General features: G+C 42.0%; 1 protein-coding gene across 1 annotated transcript; it reads right to left on the reverse strand.

Annotated features, from left to right (window-relative positions):
* Window positions 1-138: 138 nt before the first annotated feature.
* On the reverse strand, window positions 139-14,213 carry brd2b (bromodomain containing 2b). Its single transcript, XM_049584178.1, has 12 exons — window positions 14,078-14,213; window positions 10,204-10,492; window positions 9,851-9,988; window positions 7,918-8,062; window positions 7,484-7,644; window positions 6,759-7,256; window positions 6,436-6,564; window positions 6,061-6,306; window positions 5,339-5,592; window positions 4,858-5,174; window positions 2,082-2,216; window positions 139-1,918 (listed from the first exon to the last, which is right to left on the reverse strand). The coding sequence occupies exons 1-12, from the start codon at window positions 14,107-14,109 to the stop codon at window positions 1,788-1,790; spliced, it is 2,475 nt and encodes an 824-aa protein (XP_049440135.1). The 5' UTR covers window positions 14,110-14,213; the 3' UTR covers window positions 139-1,787.
* Between the last annotated feature and the right edge of the window lie 1,191 nt (window positions 14,214-15,404).

Genomic DNA, 15,404 nt, shown 5'->3' on the forward strand with positions numbered 1-15,404 from the left:
CAGTGTCTCAATTTCTTGTCTGACCAACAGTTAAAACAAACACTATATAAAAAATGAAATTAGATACAGAAAAAAACAGACATGCAAAAACAAAATTGTTGCTTGACAGGTAAACAATTCATTGATTATCAAAACTGTGTCAACTTGCAGGTCAACTGAGTTCAGCACTACATCCAAAGCTTTAAAGCACAACCTTGAGATACCGACCCCAGACAGGCACACAATACTCAAACTCTTTCTACAGAAGAGAATATTTTAATAAACACACTTGTCAAATGAAAGTTATGCTTCTGAGAGGCGACAACCTGCTTGACCAGAGGCAGCGATGCTCATGAGAACGCTCTTCAGGAAACAACTAAGACAGTCAACTGGAATGAGAATTAACAGCGTGTTTAAAAAAAAAAAAAAAAAAAAAAAAAAAAGAAGAAACAGAAAAGAAAGACTGAACAGCAGAAATACAATAGTTTGTGCAACAGCAAATACAGTTTAAGTATATACAAGCATATATTCTTTCACTGAACATTCAACAACAGCTTCAACTATGCATGGAGCTATGAGGACTTTCTTTGTTTATGGGAAACTTGTAGAGTTATCCAGTCAACGCTATTTGTTCCAGTAAGTGCCGAGCGGCTGAAAGACTTCTTAAAGAAACCTTCACTGAGTTTCTAAGTGCTACAGATGTCTCTAAGAAACAGTAATGCAATACTTCACATGTTTAGGAGATGAATGTGGAAATCAGAGACCTGCACTCTGCTGTGAGAACATTCAGCAGCCTGTGTTCAGCTCTGTGACACAGATGCACACTTCAGTTACATTTTGATGTAATGAAGAGAAATATCAAGGACAAGTTGAACAGAAAAGAGCTATACTTTCATTAGTGTCATGTTTATGAGACTGGACTGTCTTAAAGTGGCTGGTGGGCTTTTAGGAGAATAGTGCAGCCGTTAAAATCAATACAAACTGAGTGAGTATGTTACGTATATTGCGTAACTTTGTAATTACAGTATGTTAAGACATTTCTATACTGTACTTTGAATCCACTTTGTTTTCAAAAAACTACTGCAAGAGCAATGTGTGTAAACCTCAAAGAGGAATGATCCAGAACTCAAACTGGAGCCGACTTAAGATTCTGACCTGAAAACAGCAGACACCAGAGGTTTAACCTGTGAGCATGACAAGGAATCTTAGAGCTCCTCAACAATATCGTATTTATCCAAATATTCTAACCGTTCTGAACAATCTAGGGGTCGATCTAAAAATTAAGCGTGGCAGAAAGCCAGATGTTAGAAAAGCAAGGCTTGTGACCTAAAAGGTTGCTGGTTCAAATTCCAGTCATGTCTGAGGAAATGGGGGTGAGGAAAACAAATAAATAAACACTCTCCCATTCCTTCATCACCGCGGACACAGCTCGAGGCCAGCCGAAGCAGATTTGGAGCAAGGCCCATTTTTTTTTTCCCACATCCTTTCTTATTACTCCGCTTCCCTCTTTGGGGGATCACCATAAAATTCTTCTTTATAAAAGAAACATAAATTTGTACAAGTATTTACAAAGGGGGAGGAGGGGGAAACCAAGGCATTTAGTGTTTGGGTTCTACGATTATCCACAGAGACGTTGTTTCGCATCCCTCAGTCCCACATTCAGAACAATTTACGAGTCCACTCGGAGTGTTTTTTCACCATGGTATCTAATATCTCAGCCCACTACTGTTTCAGGGTGTGTTGTGTCCTGGGCCAGCCCAAGTCCCTGAGTTATTAGTGTTTTCTCTCTTAGCCAGTGCTGAACGATTTCAACCAGAGTCTGAATCACTGGTGTCTGAGGACGAGGAGGACGAGGAGGAGGAAGAAGAGTCGGAGCTGGAGCTGCTGCCGCTGAGGCGTGAGGGCTGGGTGTGAGTCTCTACAGTGCTGGGCTTCTCCACTGAGGATAGAGCAATGAACAGGAGTCAATAAAAATAGAAACAAAAGAAAGAACCATTAAAGTACCCTGTAAAACAAACAATAATCAAGAAACAGTTTCACATCAAAGGCACATGTGTGTGTGAGAACACGTGCACATACAGAACAGGGATCTGTGGGCTCACCTTTAGGTTTCGTAGGTTTCTTGACAGAATTAAGTTGCCCACTGACATCTTGCAGCCTCCTCTCGAGCTCCCTCCTCTTCTCCAGAGTCAGCTCCTCTTTAGACTTGCCAACGCTGCCTTTCTTTCCTGCTGCACCTGAAAGGATCGACAAAGCGGTTACAGACCCCGGGGCGCACAAAGTAATGCAGTGACTTGTGAATTAAGCTTCGTTTCCACCAAGCAGTCAGAATCAGTTCAGCGCAGTTCGTTACACATTAGAACAGTTGCTTTTGCATTTACATTGTTAAACGTTGTGGATGGTACATTCCATTCTGTCCTGTTTTTGTTACCTGTCTGCTGACATACCTCGCATACTGAAGGAATACTAAAACAGGGTACCTACAGGTAACAGACAGTTACCTTGAATGCTTTTTAAGATCCATTCAAAGACACATTTTAACCGATTTTTGGACAAATCATGTTTTACTAAGCATTGCAGGCAAGCAGTATATATGTGGTCTTATGCATAGGTAGGGGTTACGTAGGAATATACAGTTTGCTAACAGGTAAGTGCATGTATGAAGTGAAATGACGGTATTATCGTTTTTTTTTTTTTAAGATTTTTACATAGAAAGGCATCACTCATTTTCACAAAATTAGATGTAAATTATGTTTGTCATACTTAAGACCTTACAAATTCAAATTTAAGACTATTTAATGACTTTAAGGCCTTGTTGAGACATTTTAAGGACCTGTTAAAAGGTCTGAGCTTGAAATACAGCAATCTCTTGATCGGTCAATATAGAATCGACACTCTCACTCGACAAGGATTCAATGCAAAAACCACAAACCCACTATTTTTAAACATCCCATCGATTGCGACAAAGACTCTAAACATTGGACAATCAACAGGATGCAGACATTATTCTGCATCTTCGGTGAAGAAGAAACACAGTGAGAGCTGCATGGAGCAGTGATGTAGTACTGTCTGCAGTGAAAGCGCTAACAGATCGGTGGTGTAGGTACATGTCCGTACAGATTACATACGGTTCTAAGGATACTGGAAAGAAAATGTTTTTTGGATATGTGGCTTCAGTGTATTAATGGGTGAGCTGCAGTTGTAAGAGTGTGTTAGGGGACAGAGTGGTCTTGGAACATCAGAGGTTTCTCCCAAGAATTCTGGAGGTAGTGTAACATAAAAACGTGAAACCAAAAGAGCTTCACTCTCATTCTGCAGTTTCGGCTCTTCCTTAAGCTGTTGCAAAAATTTGGCCCTTCAAATCTGTCACCACATTACAGCTGGTTGGTACCAGGTTTTAATAAACCTTGCAGTTTAGTGTAAGTGTAGCGAGTACAGTCTTTAATTTGGGGAATTTAGCTTCATGATGCAACCCAACATTACTCAAACTATTGACATGACATTGATTATGCTTCATGCATCAAGCAGTGTGTTGTCAAACGGTAAACACTAGCTTAGCAAATCTATAAACTCTCCACATGACTGTATTGACCTTAAGGAGTTTGTCCAGCAGTGTTTACTCTGGAGGAAAACTAGCCCTTCAGCCACTGAGACACACGGAGGGGAGAATGAATAAAAGATGTGCTTATAGCACCAAAGTCCAGTGCATTAACTGGCTGAGAAAACAATGGTGCATGCCTGTCAATTTGGTGTAACTCTGCGGTTACAGTTTTAGATCTTTAGTAAATTCTGTTAGGGGAAAATCTGTTCTGTTTGCATGTAACTTAAAGGCAACCAGACTAGACCTGCAGCTACACACTGACATCTCAGATTTGCCTTGTCTGTTCTTATTTACTTGGCTTCCTGTCTGTGTCTGTCAGATTGTGTCTCTGTTCATATTACTGTCTTAATTCAACATCTGGCCAGCGGACAACTGTTGAAAATACAGCTGGCATGATATCGGATTTTCATGACACAATTATCATGGCAAAGAAGATGACATGATAAAAGTATTATCACAATATCCATTGAAAATTTGACAAAAAGAAAATAATAATGCTATTAGGTAAATTCATCTTTAACTTTATTGTGCATTTTGTCTTTTTTTGCCAAATGGAAATACAAGTGTATGGGTGCTCAGTAGCTCAGTGGTTAGAGTTGGTGTCCCACGCATCGAGGCGGTGTCCTTGCTGCAGCAGCCATGGGTTTGATTTGACTTACTTGCATGTAATCCCCTCTCCCCCCCTGGACAGGTGCTAGTAGTTGGGGGTTCAGTACCTTGCTCAAGAGCAGTTTGGCAGTGCCCACGAGGCAAACTGGCACCTCTCCAGCTAACTATCACGGTTATCATCAATACTGGTTTATAGCAACACCTCTGGTTGAAAATGAGCCTTTTAGCAAACAGTGGCAATTTATTTACAGTGGTGCTGATCAATGTGCATTTTGCGATTAAATATAAACAGAAAGAAATAAATACATCTAATGCCTAATGGTTGGCAGGTCTGGGCTCTGTGTTGACCAACAAGCAGCTGAAACACGCCACAAACCATAAAAGTTGTGTGTCAATCATTCACTGGCTAACTGATATGCAAAAAAGGCTTTTTGATTTGCATTGTTGCATGAGGGTGGGGACACTGAACCTTTGTGTTGTGTTGCAAAGATGTAGCAAAGTATTCACAGTGAAATTCATTTTAGTTGCAAATGTCTGCACCACAGTTCAGTGCCGGCCCCAAAACTGGCCTAAAAGAGACAGCTGCATCACGTGCTTGGTACTGATTAACTGTTCTCATAAAATACCAGTGCGAAGCTGGTATTTGCTTGGCGAAACATTTTACTTACCTTGTTCACCGTATGGCTTACGAGGCTTCTTCCTCAGACAGGTCATGACATAGCGCTCCAGCTCCTTTAGTGTCGATGGCTTGAGTGTTTCAAAGTCGATCTCAATCTCCTCGGGGTTGGTGTCCCTCAGTGAAGGCTCCCTGGACTGAATGATGTGGACCACGCGACCCAGCTTCTCCCCCGGCAGCTTGTTGATGTCCAGGCTCAGTTGGCGCTTCTCGTCGTACGACATGGGCACAATCTCCTCCTCTTCCTCAGAGTCGTAGTGCGGCAGCATGGAAGTGGGTGGTGGGGGGTAGAAGGGCTTCTTTGCGGCCCTGCAGAATCAAAAGGAAGTGATACAGTTACAGATCAGCTGCTTCGTATTGTTAATATTTTATTTTCCTATGTATTGAGAAGCTTTAAAAACCCCACACTGATGTGAAGATGAAATTCAGTTTGATGGTGATTTGGTGTGATGGGTAGTAGTTTTAGTACTAACTTGCTGTTCTTGTTACTCTTCTTCCCCTGTCCCTTCTTGGGCTGGGAGCCACCTGCTCTGGCAGACTTTGTTTTCAGGATCTTGCCGGGCATTTTCCATTCCTCAGAGCCAGCTCTGCTTCTGACAGCTCGACTTCGCTTCTCTAGCTTCTTCTTTTTCTTCTTCTCCTTTTTGTCCTTCTTCTCTTTCTTCTTCTTGGGCTTGATGATGGGGCCTTGGGAGAGGGCGGCCAGCTGCTCGTGCATGGCTCGGAGCTGTTCGGACAATTTCAATTTTAAAAAATGATCAAAGGGAAAACTGCTTCATTGTCACACCATGAAATTTGTCACAAAGGTACAGTGTGTAGGATGTAGGATTTAGGGAGATGGACTGACAGAAATTGAATACAATATTCATTACTTTGTTTTCGTTAGTGTATAATCACCTCGAACTAAGAATCATAGTGTTTTCACTTCCTTAGAATGAGCTGTTTATATCTACTTACAGAGCAGGTCCTCTTACACTGAGTCGGCCATGTTGTTTCTACGTAGCCCAGCATGAACAAGCCAAATACTGGCTCAAGAAAGGGCCATTCCTGTTTTGCGTTGGATAACGCGGCTCGGCACATAGGTGAAGTTTCAGTTGGTTGCAGTCTGCAGCTTCACCACCAGATGCCACTGCTTCCTACACACTAGACCTTAAATAAAGAGTCCTGGATGAATAACCAGGACAGGAGGACTTACTTGTGTGCACACCTGGTCCTGTAACTCAGCCAGGCGATGCGCTCGCTCTTCCTCGCTGTCTGAGTTGGGGCTGCTCTCACTCTCTTCACTCTCACTGCTGGGCTCACTCTCGGAGGTAGAGGAAGACGAGGACGAGGAGGAAGAAGAAGAGGAGGATGAGGATGTTGGATGGCCACTAATTGACATGGCTGTGTGGTCCATATGTGGTTCGTCGGGCATCTTGGCAAAGCGGAACTCAAACACATCCTGGGGCATGAAAAAAAAAAAAAAAAGCCAAATCAAACTAACGTTCACAGAACAGATTTTCATCACAGTCTGCTGCACTTTAAATTTAATCTGATCATTTGAAAAGTAGAATTTGACAACGAGGCTCACCTGCAGTTTCCGTGCCATGGCCACAACATCATGGTCAGGTGGGTTGTACTTGTAGCAGTTGGAGAACATGAGTCTGACATCGCTAGCAAACTGTTGAGCATCCCTGTACTCACGACAGTCCATCTTCCTCTGATGAAAAGTTAGGAAACGACAATTTTAGAACTTCAATCTGCCTTTTTTGGAAAACTTTACCAATTTTAAATCAGTGTTTTTTATTTATTTATTAATAACTGACTTTCAAATTTAGAGTATATTGCAGATTTTGGTCATCACATTGATTGTCTATGACTGTTTTTACAAGTGTAAAGCATACGAGAAGTCACCTTGATGGTGCTGAGGTCCATGGGACACTTGATGATGTCATGATAGTCATGAAGTGCCAGTGCAGCTGCGTCCACAGGTGTGTAGAAAGGCCAGGCATACGCAGCATGTTTCTTTGACAACATTTCCTTCAGCAGCCCACTGCAGTACCTCAGCTGAGGGCTTAGTTTGCCCTTCCTCGAGGGCTGAATCTGGACAGAATCAGGCAAGTCCTTCTTGGGGGGTTTAATGGGGCGTCCACTTCCCACTCTGCGTCCGCTGCCTGCCATCATTGGCTGCAGCAAAACGGGACCTCCAGGGCTCCTCACCAGGCCCATCCCAGGTGGGGTGTCTAAGCTCATGCCCCCCATGGAGGAGATGGTGTGCATTGAGGTGTCGTGGACCTGGCCCCCGTGGCCTCCTTTGCCCAGGCCCACCATGTGTGTTGCTCCCGACATGCCCACAGTCAAGCCCATGGTGGAGGGGGTGGTGGTGTCTGCCTTACGTTTTACACCCTTTTTCTAGAAATAAAGACAATATTATCACAATACTGTGGCACAGAGTTTCTTAAAAGGCATCATGCATCCAAACCCAGACATTTGTGGATGTGTAGAAAACATTTATGGGATATGCTAAACCCTAACATTATTTGTTACAGGTGCAGTAACAGGCAACCACTATAAAATATCTACAAGCCTGCAGGCATAATGCTTATTATCATTATCAGCATTGTGTGTTTTGTATGTACCTTGGTTGTGGGCTGTGTAGGAGGCAGGCCCATGATGTTGGCTGGAGGCAGGCTTTTGGTCAGCACAGTCTGGGGAGAGTTGGCCAGCATGGACTCCCCAGTGTCAGAGGAGGACGGGGAGTAGGCTGACTGGGACACTGCTGGCACCTGCTGAGCCCTCGCTGATGAAAGATAAATCCTGAGCCTTAGTAACACAACTCACAGGTGACAAAAGTTATGTCTAAATAGTTCTGAGGAAGCCTTTTATTACTGGAGATGTGCATGGCTTTTCTATGTGCTAGTTTTACATGATACACTTTTGCAACAAGATATTTTGTACAACCGCTGAGCTGTATGTGAAACTGAACGTCATAACACAACAGTTTCTTGTGATTCTAGCAGCAAACTAGAACGACAGAAATATCAGCAACAAGAATTCTTTGTCACTAACTCACAGCTGGATTTGCGACCTCTCCCCCTGCTGTTCTTGTTTCGAGGAGCTGGAGGCGGCAGCTCAACTTCTTCCTGTGGCATCTGGGCCACCTTTTGGAGGAAGATCTTCTCTAAGGACTGCGCCATCAGCACAACGTCGTCTGTCGGCTAGCCAAGAAAAAGATTTAGAAACGCACTAAAATAAAAGCCATGACACTAAAAAACTTTAAGACAGAATTTAATTTCAATGTTTTTATTCGTGATTAATTAATTCATTCATTCATTCATCTTCTAACCGCTACATCCTCTTGAGGGTCGCGGGGGGGCTGGAGCCTATCCCAGCTGACATCGGGCGAGAGGCAGGGTACACCCTGGACAGGTCGCCAGACTATCGCAGGGCTGACACATAGAGACAAACAACCATTCACGCTCACATTCACACCTATGGACAATTTAGAGTTATCAATTAACCTAGTCCCCAATCTGCATGTCTTTGGACTGTGGGAGGAAGCCGGAGTGCCCGGAGAACATGCAAACTCCGCACAGAAGGGCTCCCACGCCCGGGATCGAACCGGCAACCCTCTTGCTGTGAGGCGAGAGTGCTAACCACCACACCACCGTGCCGCCCCTGATTAATTCATATGCTGACAAATTAAACATCAGTCTATCAAATAACAGACATTTACTTGAAACAACATGCTCACAGCTTGTTCTGTGCTTTGTCATTGTTTGTCATATTTTATGAATGAAATGAATAACAAAAGTAAAACAGTGATAAATGGATGAAACTGATGTTACAAATGATCTTTGTTGTGTTTTTTTGGATTACCACTTAGACAACCTTTGCCAAGACATTTGATTTAGACACAATGTGAAAACCTAATGGAAGACGTAGTTGTTGAACGCTAAGGAAAAAAAGGTCTCCACTAAAATCTTCAGAGACAGCACCATGTTTGCTCAAGAGTTGGATCCTGTAGTCATTTGTTTCCTTGTCAGCTTGACATTTTCATTTTCCCTCCTGCCTGACATGTTACGCTGTTGCCTATGTACAGGTTATGCAGGTAAGCACATGTTCTGTTATTAAAAAGGACAGCATCTGAGATAGCATCAAAGGCAAGTTTCTGTTAGCAGAGTGTTGGATGACCTTTTTCTCATGGGAAATAAAGAGAAGGTACAAAGTTGCCTTTTCACAAAATGTTAAGAAAACCTGGTGCTGTGGCTGAGCCTGGATCATCAATAAAAACTACAGATAAGATAAACTTTTATTGTTCCCCAGGAGGGAAATTTGGTGGTTTTCAGGTCAGTTAAAACAACAAACTAAGGTACCGGCTCAAACCTCCAAATCATATTTTCAAGCGAAGAATAGCAGTTTCCTATGCTGCTATTGCTGCACTGACCTGTACATAACCCTGTATTAAGGGCCGTCCACGCCAAGAACAACACCTAAGACAATTAACATAAATACATTGTTTTAAAAATTGTTCTAACTCAAGTGGATGGTGGTGTCCACACCCCAACTACAATGACAACAGTGGCAAACTATATCATTGGGATCATTTTCAGAGCGATTCAATGAATAATAGAAACACTGACATCCAATCTACATCCAATCTCCAATCTTATCTATCCAAATCTACAGGGCACCATGTTCCACATGGCAGATGACAATGCGGAGAGGCTCACGGGGTGCAATCAGGCTCACCCTCCAAATCAGTGGTTCGTATTTTGTTATTATTAAGCTGCCGACACAGCCGAAGCATGCACTGCATGTTTGGTGCCACTTTTTACAGAACCATTCATCAGTGTGGATGCTCACATCATTATCACTCTTGGTGTGGACCTGATATTAACTGTAAGCATCGAAGTGGTGCCATCTTAACAAATAAAGAGTAATAAAGAAATTAAAATTGACAAAAACACGATGGATAAAGATCTGATTTTTACCTTTTAACCTACCTTGTTGTAGATGTAGCAGTTTGTGAACATGGTGTTGAAGTCCTGTATGCACTCACTCGCACTGCGGTAGAAGTTGTTCTCCAGACGCTTTTTGATGGTTCCCATGTCCATGGGTTGTTTGATAATTTTATGGTAATCCTTAAAAAGACAGAGAAGTGAAACAAGGGGGATTTTATGAAAATTTAAAACTTGTGGAGCATGTTGAGCATTACAGATTAAAAACATTTAACAGCACCCAGTGGGGGATTTTTACTTTCACATCTGAGTCGAGGCACCACAATGAGTTGAAGAAACATAAATAAAACTCAACACAGTGAAAACAGAAAGCAAAAGTCTCTCTGCCTTTAACTCACTGGTAGGTTAAGCCTGTAGGCATCCACAGGCTCATGGAAGGGCCAGGCAAAGTGATGCCTCCACAGTAGCTTCATCAGGGTCCTCTGGAGAAACTGCAGCTGGTTGGTCATGCGGCCTGGTCGGCTGGGATCCTTCACCGGGGGCTGAGGCGGGACGGGAGGACCCTGGGGCATTGTGTGTGGCAGAGACGGGCTCTCAAAGTCCTCATACAGCAATGAAGGCTTGCGAATGCGTTTGCCCGAACTACTGTGTTGGTCCATCCCGCCACTGGACAACCCGACCAGAGAGCTGGAGGGGAGGAGAGGAGAGAGGTTGGGAAAAACACTACAAGAATTATTTATTTTTTTCTGATGACTAAGAGGAACTGCAGGACCAGAAATGCTTCCTCACAATAAAAGAGGTGAGAATTTAAGTACAAATAACATTTCATTTTTTACACCATTTTATCAGACTAGGAAAAAAGTGAACACATTTTTGTGTGGGAATACAAACACACACAAGGTCTACAGAGAGATAGAGACAAATACCTGCTAGTAAAAAAATCACACTCTTACGTTGTGCTGTATGGCCTTTGGCCCCCTTATTGATGCACCCATCGATTCATCAATCTGCTCCCGTTCCCATGAATACATGCACTCAATGAACATCTGTCAATGTCAAAAAGTGCAGCATATATGTGCTTCACTGACATAGTCCAGTGAAACTATGGCTGTGTCCTTCCAGTCAGTGAACCGTCATCTAGGAAACTGGGATTCTATCAATAGGCTGCTACTTTTAGCACAGTCATGGGAACCACCATCGCCTCACCAGCTAAAAAACAAACATTCACTTATAACAAGGCTGGGTGATAAGAGCCCATTATCTGTATATTACCACATTTGGCACCACATAAATACAGGAAAAAATTTTTTTAGGTTTGGCTGATAAATATATTATGAATCATGGGGGGGAAAAAGAGAAATCAGATTTAGCCTTAATCCCATTCCTGAAATTTATTGTCTCACACTGTCATGATATGTGGGAAAAAAGCATTAACAAGTGAGCTTGAATCTTTGTCACTGCTTGACTCACCGTGCTCAATGAAATGGTTTTATTTTTTATTCCAGTGAATTTTTACAGCCACTTTTCTTAAAAAAATAAAAAATAAATAACCCCGGCAATGTAATTTCCACTTTTTTATTTTTGTAAAATGCAAGGATGCATACGGACACAAGGCCACTGCGCAACTACAACAAAATGGTAACACTGCACAGCAAAGGGCCATGCATGTCTGACATTTCTGTACTTTTAAATTAAATATTTATAGGAAATAAACGACACACATAAACATAAACAAACAAAACTCTGACACTCATGAATAAATGCTTAAAGTAATTAATAACTAATGCATAAATACTTAAAAGCTGTGTTAAAACACAGCCTTAAAACCATGGACACATTGGTTTCAAATCTCAACTCTGCTATTTTCTGTATAAATTTTGTGAGCGGGTGTTTCCCCCCATGGACAAAGGAACAAATGTCAGGGATATTCCTGTCGATGCCCTTGACTGAGGGGCTATTATCTCAAAATTGGAGTTGGTCCCTGAGCACTACATTTCTCCTACACTTCCTAGTAAGAATGGGATAAAATGAATTTTTTTAAATAGGAATTAATAGAGTTAAGTAGAAAAGAAAAGAAAGACTTTCCAGATCTAAGAATAGCTCACAGGCATCTTGGCTGGGTTTCAACACAACTCCATGGACCATGTCCAATTTATAGACCTGAAAAGTTTCTCAGTGCATTAAGTCATGTAAGGCCACCATGCCACAGTAAACCAACCCCATCATCCCCTTTTCACTTCACTCTGAGCAGAGCACATGAACCAGATTTAGAAGAAGTTAAACCTCACCCCAGAGTTCAGGACACACACATGCCCCACTGACACACAAACCGTGGCAAAGCCTGTGAGCTGATTTTCTACATCAATCAGAATCCAAGCGGCACAAAGGACGGCTGAACTGTTAGCATTTAGAGAAACATGAGCCATTGTGTACCGAACACATTCCAATATAAACTTCCAGTCAAACATATCTGAGCACCACTTATTTAGGTCCAATTTTTCAAGTAATATAAATGCAAATTAACTGAAATAATAGTGACTTCAGCTGGATGTTTTGTTATATTTTACTGGAAATGCCCTTGATCTTGATTATGATAATTATGCACCTGTCGCTCAAACTGCACTATAGATAGATAGATAGATAGATAGCTTTGGAGCACAAACAGCCAACGTCAGACACAGATGCCACGTCACCACAGAGAAAAGATAGAAACTCATCAAAATGAGATATAGACCTGGGGAGTAAAGGGAACAGTGGTGCCAGTAGTAATCAGAGCACTTGGGGCTGTGACCCCCAAACTGGGAGAGTGGCTCCAGCAGAATACAGGTACAACCTCTGAGGACTCTGCCCGGAAGAGTGCAGTCCTAAGAACAGCTAAGCTACTGCACAGAGAGGGAATTTTTTTTAATATACTTTATTTTTGAGCCACCACGCTCAAAGATGTGTCTTACTCAAACGGGAAATGTGAATATGTGACATAAGAGTGGTTACAATTAAGTTAAAGAAAGTTCCAGCAGTGCTCTAGCCTCCCACACGTCTTCACATGGCGCTGCTTCAACCGGATGTCAATGATGTGTCTTAAACAGGACCGAATTAAGTATGTACATGCAAACATTTGACCATGTTTAAAAAAGGAATAATGGCTAACTTCCTTTGTAAACATTTGCTGTAATACACTAATAATCGTTCTGAGATAAACAAACGGTGCAGTGTCTACTAAAGAGTTATGGGAATGTAGATTATGTCCAATGAAAGCATAAACTTTGGTCAAATTTACTACTTCAAACCATATAAGCGTAACTGTGATAGTTGGGATCTAAAAGAATCCTATAAGGTTTCTTTCTTCTATGATCTTCTGTTATATTATAAACTACAAATCATTTGCACATCTGCAGCTTTGCGTTTTTGACATCTGCTCCTACTGGAAGTCATTAGTGCTCACACACAATCTTTATCATTTAACAAAGACAGAAAAGTCAGACTCTTGGATTTACAACCCAACAGCTGGTTATCGCGTGGTTCGGACGCCCCGCCCTCACTGTTTGTAAACACTGCCTCACAATGACAGCAACGAATGACGGACAGCGATTTTCTGTCAAACAAAGGCAAAAACACAGACTCTCTATTCACCGGTGCTGCGTTAGAAAAGGTCAAACTGTCAACCTGTCTGTCAACTCCAGTCATTTTGCCACCACATACAGACGTTTGCTCACCGGTACAGGAGCTGCGATGCTGGAGGCTAAGCTAACAGCTAGCGCCACCGGACTGCAACAATGCCTGACAAATCGGTTCACTGAGGGGCTGCTACATTTTTATTAGCACATACTGTGTGTAATAAGCATACATGACACGGTTTTATAATGCCAGTTGACTTACATGATAGTAACAAGAACGGCGAGGTTAGCGATAGCAGGGTGCCTGAGCGATGAATGACCCGACAGAGAGAAAGCCGGTGGGGAACCAGCCGGCGGGGCTGCAGCTGTCATTAGCCCTCCTTGTGCCAGCTCAACACCGCAGCTAAAAGACATAGCTTAACGTTACGACTCTACAAATTTAGCTGCAATTTGGTAGACGTTAAATAAATCATGCTGTGAACGCTAGCTAACGCTGAATCAGTTCACTGACAAGCTAGCGTTGTTGCCAAGAGGCTAACGGTAACTACGGTAACGTTGCTAACGTTAAATTATGACATTAAACGTCAGTCCGCCTTCATTTACACTGCGAGGCTAATTAAATCAGTTAATGCAGCCATTAATGTACCGCTGGCTTTACCTGTCGTGATGCGGGTTGACGGCTGCTTCCATCGGGCTGAAGGCGGAGTGTTATTACGGTCCTATTTTTTTCCACCTCCGTTGACGCTGCACTTCCACCGAAACACCACTAAACAACTCCGCAGTGAAATGGCGCCTTGTCGCTTCCGCTTGACTGTATATAAACCCACCACGTGGCAGTGTCGCGTGTTTCCTGTCACGTTCGGGGTGATACTGCGCTCTCATTGGCTGCGAGCACACGTCTGTCAAACGGAGCACCCGCCCAACGCCTCCCTGGACGGGACATCTTGTTCTCTCTGTTATGTTTGAATACAATGGCAGCACCCAGCGACGAATTGTCCTCAGATTTTAGATTTTAATTTCAAATTATTAAATATTATGGCTTTACTTTTACAGAGGAACGTCCCTCTATCCACAGGGGAAGGTGTTATTATATGTTATCTGCAGTATCTGTCTGCTGGTGCTGGTCTTCTCTGCCTTGCAGCCTAAACCCAATCGGATTGTATTGGTGGTAACTGTGTTTTTATGAACCTTATGAAAAGACTGACAATTAATTTGGCATGATACATATGTTTAGGTAGTAAGTGGCCTGAACATGGGTTTATGTGATGTGCTGATGGACACATTTGATCTCTTTTTTATCTGATATCTGCCTCTACAACTGTGAGCTCATCTCACTGCATCTCATGCACACTTTGCACAAACTACCAATATAACCCCCTATAGCCTTTCAGTCTTAAAAGTTTACAACCAAAATAGCTCCAACTGGAATCATTAGTTTTCTTAAAGTTGGTGATCAATGCCTGGGTTGGCTATCAATAAAGACTCTGTGACAAAGAATAAAGTGTAGTCTAGCCTCATGCAAGATTATAGTTTACTAAAACTGAACAAAACATTTTTAAATATGTTGCTATATGCTGAGTATTGGGATAAAATATACTGCAATTTATTACCTTTTTTCAACTGTAAATCATGTCCTCAAAGAAAACTGTCACCATCTGTTTTACCTAATAAGATAAAGTTAATAAAATAATAAGATTATTCTTATTAATAAACCTCTAATAAACCCCTCCTCTAAACTGAGGAGGGGTAGGAATAAATAAGTGTATGCTTTCTACTACTCCTTTTTTTGTTAGATTTGTGCTGTTTATGAGAATCTATTCATTGAGTTTGTTGTATAGGTGTATCGTTTATTTCATTGTTGTTTTGCTTTGTTTTTATCTTTGTTGTTTTACAGGTTCGAAATAAAAAAAATCAATCAATCATCTTATATCTTGCCCCTGACAAATACACTTCATAGACGGCTATGATTTAAAAAACCTTAAATT

This window comes from Epinephelus fuscoguttatus, linkage group LG8 (genome assembly GCF_011397635.1).
Source record: "Epinephelus fuscoguttatus linkage group LG8, E.fuscoguttatus.final_Chr_v1".
NCBI classification, from domain to species: Eukaryota; Metazoa; Chordata; class Actinopteri; order Perciformes; family Serranidae; genus Epinephelus; species Epinephelus fuscoguttatus.

Bases quoted from the DNA above. Each gene is read 5' to 3' on its own strand.
- brd2b (XM_049584178.1), bottom strand. From the start codon at position 14,109: ATGGAAGCAGCCGTCAACCCGCATCACGACAG. The intron at 5,593-6,060 runs GTAAGTCCTCCT...TTGTCCGAACAG, and splicing joins AGGACCAGGTGTGCACACAA to CTCCGAGCCATGCACGAGCA. The intron at 2,217-4,857 runs GTAAGTAAAATG...CGATCCTTTCAG, and splicing joins TAAGCCATACGGTGAACAAG to GTGCAGCAGGAAAGAAAGGC.